The following is a 12,317-nucleotide window of genomic DNA, read 5'->3' as shown; positions in this document are numbered from 1 at the left end:
CGGCCGGGCTGCCTCTTCCAGTCTATGGGCTCCCCGAGGAAACGCGGGCTGAGCGCCCGCCCTGGGAAGTAGACCTGAGAGGTCACGTCCACCGCCGGGACTCCCGAGGGTGAGACGAGGCAATGTGCTCACAGCACACACTTACCAAGACCCGAGTTTCTACACGAAGCACAGCAGTCCAAAGGTTAAGCAACAGCCGTTAAGAAGCCAAACGTCATGTCTGTAACACTTCTGGTATTTCCATCTTCCTTGACCTGTGACACCTGGTGTTCCTGGGTGGGCCCCTAGACCACTGAGCTCGAAACAGCACCCGTGCTGCCCTCCCTAGGCTTTGGCTGCTCAGACACCAACAATTCTCAGTCATCTCCTCCAAAAGGTCCCCACCGATTGGTTTCCATTTTCTTCCTCTTCAGCGACCTGACTGGCTGCCTCTTTCCTTTCCCTTGGCTGCAGGGACGCGCAGTCAAGTGCGGAGGTAAGGAGCCCAGATTCTCAAGTCGGACCACCTGCTAACTGTGTGGTCGGGCACACACTCCCCTGCAGGTCTTAACACCAATACCACACGGTCAGAAACCAGACAAGAGAATCTTCTTGAAAAACAAGAAAGACACAATCTACTTTAGGTCTTTCTCTTTTTCCTATGAATTGTCCTCTGCTCTTCCATACAGGAATTTAAACAGAAACAGGGTAGTATTTTAGTCTAAACATTAACAATAAGATAAACTAAGTGAATCAAAAGCAGAACATGTCAGGCCTCCAAAAGCACCTCCAACAAGGACAGAACTTTCTCATGGAATGGCTGCGAGTGGAAAATTAAGTATATGATACAGTGAATATAAGTGAAAAGGGCAACTTGGAACAAAAATGAAACATAGCAAGTAATTTCCATCCCCTCTGAATGAAACACATACGCACGAAGGCTTTCCTCATTGAAGCTGAAGTTTTAAGACTATGTTTATAACAACACGGTTGCTGTGGAAACAGTTGATTCAACAGTATGAACTCACAGCTGAATCAAGTAAGGTGTGGAACAGAAGTCTTATTCAAACAGTGGCAAGAACCATAAAACATTAAAAAGGCACACTGAATGATGGTGATTCAAAGCACCGTATGTTTTAGCCTAAGGATCAGGCATTTTTTTTGCCTGACGCCTGACACAAATAGGATGTTTCTTTTGAATTAAGTTCTATTTTTGGAACCTATAATCAGTCCAATCATCCCTCAAATGTCCTAAGTTTTACAGCTTCTGTCTACATAACAGCATGTAATTTTTTTTTACACTGTATTTTATTAAATTCATCCACTTTGGATGGGGTTACTAGAATTCAGATCTTGCCAGAGCATGCAGAAGTTATGGCACCAACAGAAGACTACTCAGGGTTTTGAAAATTTTCTGCATGTAACCGATTCTATTACATATCGCAGTACTGACTTATTCATCATTCAGCATCACTTCAGGCTTTGGCTACAGGTTTCAAGACTATGAACTCTTTGAGTACAGAAGTTGTCAGAGAATGTTAACAAGGGCCCACATCCACTGCCTTACCCAGCAGCCCAGCCTCCAACCCCAGAACCGTCACCACACCTCGAACTTGTTCCATGGCTTCTATGGGTCAGTTAAGAGCTTTCCAAGCGATCGTGGAAAAACACCGTATCTAAAAAACCCTCAAGACACTTAGCACAGAAACCCATTATCTGAACCTTGCACACATGCTCCTTTGCCCTGCCTCTGCTTCCCGGTCCACTTTTTAACTGGAGAGGGGCGCACTTTTCTTTAAAAAGGAAGCACACACTGTGCCAATCCTTTCCTCTGGTTTTCTGAACCCTTCAAATTCTGACACACACTGTGAAGTCGGAAATGTTACCCTTTGTCAAGTAAGATGTGTTCAACAAGTTTTTAAAATGATGCTTCTGTGTGAGGCTCTGGAGACGGCACAGTGAGAGAGGTCTGTACGGAGAAGCCTCGGTGCGCCCGGGTGTGGCTGCCTGCACCCTCTGCGAGTGCACAGGGGATCCATTCATACCAGCAAAACCGGAAAAATCACAACCGAGGGCGACTGGGGAAGCAGCGACGGCCAAGAGCAGAGCGTAAAGGAGCCGGGCTCTGCGGGGTGACTCACAGGAAACGCTCTGCCAGCGGCGGGAGGGCTGGTGTTCACCCCTCCAGTTAGGAATCTAGGTCAGGGCTCCCGGGCTTCATGCTTCAAGGGGGACCTGGGGCCCAAACCTCAGGGGCAGAAGCCCAGTTCCCAGTGGCCTGCCCTCATCTAAGCCTCCACTGTGGACAGACCGCAGAGGCGAAGGAACCCGAGTGCCCCCTTTCTATTTTGCATTTGTGCCACTTCTCCGTGTGCTCTTCTCCGGGTTCGCACGACGGCAGCCCAGGAACCGCGGCTCAAGTTAGGTGGACAGGTAATGGACGGTCAGCTTACCCAGCTCTGTTGACACGGGGGACCCGGTGGCAATCTCCCCAATCTTGGCCACTCCATCGTAGTAGGCTCTTCCTGCCAGGATCATAGCTAGAGAGGGAAGGTGGCACACAGAATAGTCACTTACACACAGAAAGGAGGAAGTGATACAGGTTTCCTTCCAAACACCTGAGTCCCTTGTGGCCAAGGCGAGTATGGCTGAGAGGGCAGGGGTGGTGCTCGAGAGCTCTGCCAGGTGGAGGACCCCCCCACCAGATGGCACCCAGGGCACCCTTGCCTCTGACCAGCCCTGGGAACCTTCAGCCACAGGGGCTGGAGGCCCAGAGGAGCTGCTCTCGACGCCAGTCCCAGAGCGGCTGTGTTCCTAACACAGGCTCAAGGCTGGGACATGTCCACTCCAGCCAGCTGGTCACTTACAGCAACACAAGCCTGCAACACTGTTAGCTGGAGGGGCTTGTATGGGGTGGACTAGGCACCCAGGCCTTTGACAGCAATTTTACTTTTTCCTGTTGAAACAGATAATCTAAGGCACAAGCAACTACCATATTGTTGCCAGGAGAAAAGTGTATGAAATCTGAAATGCATTATCATTTCAAAAAACAACGCAATTACCTGAAAAATAACCGAATGCTCTGCTTTTCTTTCCCCTCCTTTTTGGCAGAGACAGGAAAACTTATCTTAAAAATCACATTTCTCCTTTAAAACTACATTATAAGGTATAGAAATCTGCTTTTGATTTGGTTTACTTTTTCTTCCCTTTTTTTTGGGGGGGTGGGCGGTGGTTGGAGAGCATGTCGAAAGCAAGACAAATCTGGGTTTGAATTCCACTGTTACTTCCAACTAACTAACATGACCTTGGTGGGCAAGTGAAACAAAGGAGGTTAATCTAAAAATGCCATAATAGCATGTGTATTGGACAAACTAGTTGAAGCTGCTAATACCAATCCCTTCTTTTACTTTACAGCAGGCTGGGTTTCAGGAGACTCTTGGTATGCAGTAAGCAAGATTTTCAATAAGACCTAGGCTATTTAGTGTGACTTTGGAGAAAATATTTTATCTTGCTCAAAGGCTGGCTTCTTACAGAGACCTCACTTTGCCTGGGAGCCTTGGAAATCACAGGATTTTGGCGATAAAAGATCCCTAAGCAATCTCCTCTCACTGAGAAGAAAACCTGAGGCCACACCAGCCACTCTGCCTCCGTGTAGAGCGGGAATTGTTTTCAAAGATGGATTTTAAAAGATATTTCAAGTTGAAAAAAGGTGGAAGAGGTCATAGACTTAATTAATCTACAAGTCTGGTTGAAGATGCTGCTGAGGCTAAGTCGTGTCAGTCATGTCCGACTCTGTGCGACCCCATAGACAGCAGCCCAGCAGGCTCCTCCGTCCCTGGGATTTTCCAGGCAAGAACACTGGAGTGGGTTGCCATTGCCAAAAAAGTAGGAGTTTCATGGCAAATAGATGAATCTATTTTTGCAGGTCTTGAGAGTTAAAAAATTACAAAAGTTACAGCTTTTACTTCATACATATATACAAATAAGTTTAGGAAATGTAATGATCTACTACAGTATTATTTCATAAGACTGAGGATGGCAGAAAGCAAAAAGACTACAGAGCCTCCTGATGAAAGTGAAAGAGGAGAGTGAAAAAGTTGGCTTAAAACTCAACATTCAGAAAACTAAGATCATGGCATCTGGTCCCATCACTTCATGGCAAGTAGATGGGGAAACAAAGGAAACAGTGACAGACTTTATTTTTTGGAGCTCCAAAGTCACTGCAGATGGTGACTGTAGCCATGAAATTAAAAGATGCTTACTCCTTGGAAGAAAAGTTATGACCAACCGAGATAGCATATTAAAAAGCAGAGATATTACTTTGCCAACAAAGGTCTATCTAATCAAAGCTATGATTTTTCCAGTAGCCATGTGTGGATGTGAGAGTTGGACTATAAAGAAAACTGAGGGCCGAAGAATTGATGCTTTTGAACTGTGGTGTTGGAGAAGACTTTTGAGAGTCCCTTGGACTGCAAGGAGATCAAACCAGTCCACCCTAAAGGAATCAGGCCTGAATATTCATTGGAAGGACTGATGCCGAAGCTGAAACTCCAATACCTTGGCCACCTGATGCGAAGAACTGACTCATTTGAAAAAACCCTGATGCTTGGAAAGATTGAAGGCGGGAGGAAAAGGGGACGACAGAGGGTGAGATTGTTGGGTGGCATCACCGACTCAATGGATGTGAGTGTGAGTAAACTCTGGAAGTTGGTGATGGACAGGGAAGTCTGGCATGCTGCAGTCCATGGGGTTGCAGGGAGTTGGACATGACTGAGTGACTGAACTGAACTGAGGATAACCATAAAGCATAATTATAAAAAAAGAGCAACAACAAATAGCATTTAGGTAGACTTTCCAATTCGCCACTTAAATTAATTAATCTACCAGACGGCATTAAGACCCAGGGTGCTGATGTTAACACCCTGTTTCATGAAGGGGAGCAGAGCAGAGACATTCTGGGCCAGACCTAAGGTCAGTGAAGAAACAGAGGCAGTGCATGCAAGGCCAGCTGGCATGGTCACTTCCTCGGTTCAAATCACAGTGCTTTTTGACTCTCTGGTCTCAGCTAGCACTGAAAAAGAGGTGCCTCCACCTAAAAACAAGGCTTATAGCCAGTAAGCTGTCAAGTTAATGTATATAATATTTTAGTGGGAAGATTTAAAATTGTGAGGTACTGATAAGCTGCAAAGCAAATTAGCAGGAGAAGGGTAATACAGGATTACACAACACAAACAAAATTTTTGGTCTGTATCCACATACTACATTGAAATTTTTTCAATTACAACAGTTTCGAATTTTTCCAGTTTCACTAACTGTTGACTTATGTTTAAAACTATTAAATCTTCTTAGTCTAGTAAAATATCCTGCTTTTATGATAAAGCTGTATTAATGTAAAAATTATCCAGAAAAAAAAAGAAACTGGTATTTTCATAATTGTACTCCCTCTTGTGAATATATTAGAGATTTTATACAGGCTACTGTTTTAAGGAATGAAGCTCATTAGTTCTCATTTAGTGGCTGACCAGCTATTTCATCAACCTAAACTACACACTTCCACCAGAAAAATTTTCCTTAAAATATGATTTCACTAGGTTACAGTTCTGCTCAAAAAGCTTCAGTGGCCTCCCACTGCCCAGGGGGAGCCTGTCTCACTCCACAGAGTTCATCGTGGATTTTTATAATTGTGGCCTTCAATGAATCACACCTCCCAGCTGGTGGTGGTGTCTAGGACACAGAGGAGTGGTTTGGTCATGTGACTTGCTTTGGCCAATGGGGTACAAGCAGGCATAACTCCCTCGGGGCTTGTACTCTTGGGACCGCCGGCCAGGCCTGAGAAAGGAGGTGAGCCCAGCCCTGGCCCCAGCTGATTCTGACTGCAATGCAGAGTCTCGGGCATACAGGCAACTGTACCGCCTTTACAGGACCATGGGAAATAGCGAACTACTGTCATCTGAAGCCATCAAACTCAGCGGCGGCGTGTACACAGCAACAGGTAACCGACGCTGCATCCAGATGCGCTAATAATGGGACCTCACTCCACCTTAAGTTTTCTACTCCCCACGCTCTGCACCCACGCGAGTGTGGACCCCGGGGCTCGGCTTGCAGGCTGCCTCTTCTGTATGCAGCACCAGAAAGCAGCGGCTGGCTGCTGCCCCTGTCAGCCCGCTCAGCCACGCACGGCCTCCCGCCTGCTCTCCTGACCTCCCGCTCAGACCCCCTGACTGTGCTCTTCATCAGCAGTGCCTGCTGCCTCACTGCACACGTGGCCTCCTTGACTGTACTACAGATTCTTACCAAGGACTTGACACGTTTCATTGAAGTTTCTCAATGGCTTCAGCTAAAAACAGATGGCCTGCAGAAATTCTGGAAAACACCTTATGAAGTGCAAAATAGGCCTCAGGAGGTATTAAAGTGATAAGAGGCCTCTGGGGAGAAGTCCTGTTAGCAGGAGGCTAAGCTGTGGGCTGTTCACTGCTTCACTTTATAAATTTCTGTCTCAGAGAGGCAGCTCATGCTAGAAAGGAAAAAAACAATTGCAGGTCAGAGTGCTCTCCTTCATGGTGATGGATAAGGTGACGACTTTGTGTTCTTGTGACTAGGTGTGATCATCAGGGGAGTAAAAAGTCAAAGTGTTAGTCGCCCAGTCATACTCAACACTTTGTGAGCCCATGGACTATAGCCTGCCAGGCTCTTCTGTCCATGGAATTCTCCAGGCAAAAATACTGGAGTGGGTAGCCATTCCCTTCTCCAGGGGATCTTCCTGACTCAGGGATCACACTGGGGTCTCCAGCATTACAGGTGGATTCTTTAGCTTCTGAGCTACCAGGGAAGGCCCCCACCCCCTCATCAGGGGAGAGTCAGCTTGCAAAACAAGGCTCCAGCTTGTTAAAAGAGGGAGGGGGCACCCACAGAAGTTATCCATACTGCCGGGGGTGTGAGGGAGGAAAAGGCCAGGTCTGCTGCACTTCCTGACGCTGGACACTGGCCGAGAGCACCAAGATCCAGAGGAAAGTCAACAAGCGGTTTATGGCGGCAGCGACTGCAACAGCAGAGCGCCTGTCATCCAACGTCCCAAGTCTTGCCAGTAACCTCCCCTTTCCTGGCACATGCCCGGGCTGAGGGTGTGAGGGCGCAGGTTTATTTTCAAAACATCACCAGGGAGCAGCCAGAGGTGGGCGTATTGTGAAGGACAGAAGCACGACGGGGAGAAAAGACACAGAGCTTGACCTGAAGGTTTCTTCAAATCTTACTGTTGGAAACTAAGCTTTCTACTTATGTTACATGCTGGTCCCAGTGAATCAGGGTAGATGGTGAAACTGGGATCTGAATGTTTGGCGGGTGGGTGACACGTGCTACCTATGGAGAACGGTTCTGACCGTGTTAGAATTTGGTGATTATTTTCAAGACGATCACTGACAACACCCGCCTTGGGGAGAGAATGCATGTGTAGACGCACATCACCTTCCTCAAACGAAATCTGTTCAAACCAGCAACTGACTCTAGGTCACAGAGAGACAAAAGCCAATGCTTGAGTCCATTTTAAATGAGAATCTAAGTTCAACTTTTAATTTAGATGTTTTTCCATTCAGGCTAAACATCTTATTTCTCATATTACTAGCAAAAGGGATACATCGCCCCCCACCCAACGATACAAAGATCAGAAATTCTTCTATATAAATAAAAAGGAGAGTAATTCCTATGCTTTAGGATCCTAACATTTTAACTACCTCTTTAATATATTGGCTTACAAAGAATTTGGTGTATAAAGTAGAAAACATGTTTATATTTTAATGATATAAAAGATTAAGCAGTTTCAAGAAGCAAAATCTGATGTTTAAGATATGTCACTTATAGTAGTCTATTATTCAGTTCATTCATTTCAAATAAACTAATATCCTACCATTGCAAAGTTCTGTAGATTAATTATAAACTGTACCAATTTAAAGATATTTTAGAAATTCAGTAACAAGTATTTACAAATAATTAAGTAAAATATTTAATGAGTAATTGTACGCCCTCTATATTTATAAATTTAGAAAACAGACACTTACCATTAACAGCTTTTTCATAATTTTTCCCTAGGTTTATTAAATTTCGTAGCCCAGGATTGAACTGTTCCATTACATTCTGAAAAACAAACAAAAAACCAAATTAAGAAAGTAAGTGACCACTAGAGCAAGTAACCTTTAGAGGTCGTCACTGCATAGCCGAGGATCCCCATGTGTGCCCAGTGGTACCGTCCACAAAGTCATGGATGCTGATTCAAAAGCAGGAAAGAGCACGTCCATCCTGAGGGAACTGGTACGGCCACGTGACCCTGGCCACGCCTGCCCTGGAGCTGCCTAGAACTAACTGTAAATGGAGTCTGCAGCAGACATACAGTCCCCACAAAGCACACCCTGCAGGGGGCTGTCAGTTCAGAAGCCAATGCTCCTTTTGGGTTTAGGTAAGTTAATGGCTGTCACACTAGTGATAGGAAACACAGGTGCATGACAGGAACTTAAGTATATGGACAGTGTTTTGGCTATCAATAAAGAAGATTTTTGGTCCATAAAGAAGGCTGAGTGCCAAAGAATTGATGCTTTCAAACTGTGGTGTTGGAGAAGACTCTTAAGAGTCCCTTGCAAGGAGATCCAACCAGTCAGTCCTAAAGGAAATCAAGCCTGAATATTCGTTGTAAGGACTGATGCTTAAGTTGAAGCTCCAATACTTTGGCTACCTCACCTGATGCGAAGAGCCAACTCACTGGAAAAGACCCTGGTACTGGGAAAGATTGAAGGCGGGAGGAGAAGGGGGTGGCAGAGGATGAGATGGTTGGATAGCATCACTGACTCAATGGACAGGAATTTGAGCAAGGGAACAGACATTTCTAAGAGCTGTTTTTGCTCTGCAATTACTAGGAGAGGGATGGGTGTGGATGGCTCTAGGACACAGGACAGCCGGGAACGTTCTTTGTAGGTGGTCACTGGCATTTTCTCCTGGCCATCAGTTCATCCATTACACATTTGTGGAGTGTGCACCAGGGCCTGTGCTCACAGCAGTGGGGGTGGAGACGTGGTTTCCCATTCTGGGCTTCATGATGCTCTTATCTCTGCAGATGTCACGGATTTCATTTTTAAAAGTGTAAGTTCAACATCAATAGAAGGTCATAAACAGAGAGAGAAGCGCTATGACAAGTATAAGACAGGCAACTATTTAGAACACTAGTCTAAATTTAAAACGCTATCCTAAATCTGATGTTACAGATAAGAGATCATTCCTATGAGGCTCTGAATATATTTGGTGACTGAATGTATTTGTCCCACCTACAAACAATAAGCTTCACAATATTAATCTTTCCAGGTAGACCAGTCAAATCTCTTTACCGCCCACCTCAACCAAAATGTGTACCTTGTTTGTAAAGGCCCAAGCAACAAAGAATAAAAAAACCACACAACTTTCAAAGGGGCAGAAACATGACACATGTATTTTTCGGGATAAAGAGGTTCTCCATTACATGTTAGCAGGGGAGAAAGAACATAATAACTTTTATTATAACTGTTCTTTGTTAAAGAACATTATAACTTTTATTTAATATTATTAAAAGTTTATTTATCAACTTTTATTTTATTAGACAAAAAATGGAAAATAATTCCTGCCTCAACCCTTCTGCACCCCTGGCCTTACTCCCATGTAACAGCTCCATTGAAAGTCCTCTTCTGTATTTACTGCCATAGTTTTGATTAATATTCTTGACTTCTTGACTTTGGACAATAACCACTGGCCTTCTGCTACAGTAAACAACTCTACTTTCCTTGTTTCCAGTATTCCCTACATAACAGCAGTTTCCTGGAAAATCAATAGTCAATATTTATTATGACTTTGTAAATACTGGTCACTACAATGTAAGGAATGTACCAAGAATGGTGCTTCCTTTCTTGATACACCTTTTTGTTTCTCCTGAGATTAACAAGTCTCATTCCAATGCCTCCTTAGATTTTTCCATGCATCTTCCTCATACTCCATGAGATCTAACAGAAGCCTATTGACATCTTTCAAGCCGAAGTTGTCGGTTAATCTTCATTTTTTTTCTCCCAGAACATCCCCAAGCACTCTCTGTCCTCGCTCAGCCTGGCCTGGCCGTCTCCTGCCACGCTGTCGCCCTCACATGTCCCTTTTTGGTCTCCCGTGTGACGAGAGTCTCATTAGCTGGATTCCACATCTTCCTCTTTCTTCATTTATCCCTATTTGCTGGAGATCATTCTCTAAGAATGACCTGAGAAATGACATAGGAGGTAGATGTGAGTCCCCATGTGTCTGAAATTATATTTACCTTGATGTTTGATTGGTATTTCGCTGGGCAGAGTATTTCAGGTTGAAAGTGATTTTCCCATAGGATTTAAAAGATATTGCTCCTTATATATTACTGTCTTTATTTTTAAAATAATTTTATTTATTTTCAGCTGTGCTGGGTCTTTACTGCTGCATAGGCTTTTCTCTAGCTGCAGCAAGCACAGGCTCTAGGGCGTGCCAGTAGCCAAGGCTCCTGGGCTCGGGAGCACAGGCTCAGCAGCTGCGGCACATCAGCTTAGTTGCTCTGAGGCAAGTGGGAGCCTCCTGGATCCAGGGAGCCAACCTGCGTCTCCTGCACTGGCAGGAGGACCCCTTACCACTGAGTCACCAGGGAAGCCCTCCACTGTCTTTAATATCCAGTTTTGCTCCTGAGAAGTCAGCTGTCATTTGTATATGACTTTTTTTTTTTTTTTATGAGATGGGGCAGGGGAAGGGGCTTATTTCTGGAACCCTTCTCTTTATTCCTGTGTTCTGAAACTACACAGTGGTCTGTCTCAGTGTGGGTATTTTTTTAATTTACTTTACTGGCACTCAAGCAGACCCTACCCATAGAGAAAAGTACATCCTTCAGGGCTGAAAAACGTTTCTGTTTGATTCTCATCTCTTCATTCTCTGGAACTCTGAGAAGAATTTCATATAACCTGGATTTATTCTCTAATCATCTTACCCTTTTCCTCTGATTTTTCGTTTTTTGTTCTGTCTCTGACAGATAGCCTCAACTTTACTTTCCAACTCTTCTGCTTTTAAAACTTTTGATATATTTTTGGGCTCTTTCAAGTTTTTTGATTATTCCTTTTAAAAGGCATCCTGTTCTTGTTTTATGGATGTGGTATCATCTCTTATCTGAATAAACTGTAATTTGAGGGCTATGACCTGCCAGTCCCCTACTGCTGGGTATCTAACGGTCTTTCATGTTGGAGGCATTCCTTACGTGTCTGGTGATCCTTGACTATCAGTTTGTATTTAGGAATCAAGCCCTAAAGCGCTGGCTGGAAGTGTGTGCATGTGCATTCAGGGTGGCTATTGACTAGGCGGCTTCATTCAAAACAACTGGACAGCGAGTCAGCTGTAAAGAAACTGGCCAAGAGACAGTAGCCAAGGGCCAATGGGTCTCTCCAGAGAAACTTCTAACTTCCTATCCCTGGGGGTGGGCAGGGGGTGGAAACAGCAGTCACCAGGGAGCCGGCTTTCCCAGGTCTGGAAGGCCGTTGGGTATCCCACAGTTCACTGTGCTGACTTCTTCCTGAGTTTCAGTCCCTTGGCTGGGGTCTCCAAGTCGAGAGCAGCGCTGAGTAACACATCCTGAGACTGCACCTTGGCTGCCAGGCAGAGGGAGCAGCTGTGACAGTGGTGGCTGGGGCAGCCAGGGGGCCTGGAGGTGAGCCGCCTGTGTCACGCCTGTCCCAGCCCTGTGGCTCCCTCCTCCTGTGGGACCTGCTCTGCAGCCTGGGGGGCTCTCTGGGGTGAAGGGCTCAGTTCTCTGCGGCACTCCTCTCTGCAGGCTCTTTCGGTTCGTGTAAGGCAGTTATCGTACCTCTGTCCATTTCTATCACTCCAAATTTCTTTAGGCTTTTGGTCAATAGATATTTCCTTTCTCAGGTATCTACATTATGGATTTACAGGGGGTTAAGTTCCTTTGCCATCATTTTAATGTATTCTCGGAAAAGAAGAAAAACATATGAGGTCAATGGGCCACGCTTAACTGGAAGTCCACTTAGCTTGTCTTGCTGGAGCCAGTCAGCTGAGCCTCCTTCACAGGCAGAGCCATGAAGCCCCAGAGCCGAGGCTGCCCTCTCACCAGTCCCCTGGCAAGCCAGTCAGTCTTAGCACTTGATCACAGGGACCTGTTGCCATAGCTGCTATTTCTCTCATCTTTCCTTAATTCTTTTAAGTTTTTACTTTTGAAATAGCTTAAGGCACACAACTAGTTATAAAAACTGTATAAAAGGTCCCATGTATGCTTCCACCAATGGGAACTTAAACGGCCAAAGTACATCATCTAAACC

General features: G+C 45.2%; 1 protein-coding gene across 1 annotated transcript in view; it reads right to left on the bottom strand.

The window, feature by feature from the left end:
* The window catches only part of BAIAP2L1 (BAI1-associated protein 2-like 1), a 54,023-nt gene extending 45,758 nt beyond the window's left edge, over positions 1-8,265 (bottom strand). The window contains exons 1-2 of the mRNA XM_010845745.1: positions 8,031-8,265; positions 2,433-2,519 (exon numbers count right to left, since the gene is read on the bottom strand). Coding sequence (XP_010844047.1) covers positions 2,433-2,519; positions 8,031-8,100 — 157 coding nt within the window. The 5' untranslated portion in view covers positions 8,101-8,265. The remainder of the gene's footprint in view (positions 1-2,432; positions 2,520-8,030) is intronic.
* Between the last annotated feature and the right edge of the window lie 4,052 nt (positions 8,266-12,317).

The sequence above is a fragment of the Bison bison genome, unplaced genomic scaffold, assembly GCF_000754665.1.
Source record: "Bison bison bison isolate TAMUID 2011002044 unplaced genomic scaffold, Bison_UMD1.0 scf7180017864223, whole genome shotgun sequence".
Classification (NCBI taxonomy): Eukaryota; Metazoa; Chordata; class Mammalia; order Artiodactyla; family Bovidae; genus Bison; species Bison bison.
This window is presented reverse-complemented; position numbering and strand designations above follow the sequence as displayed.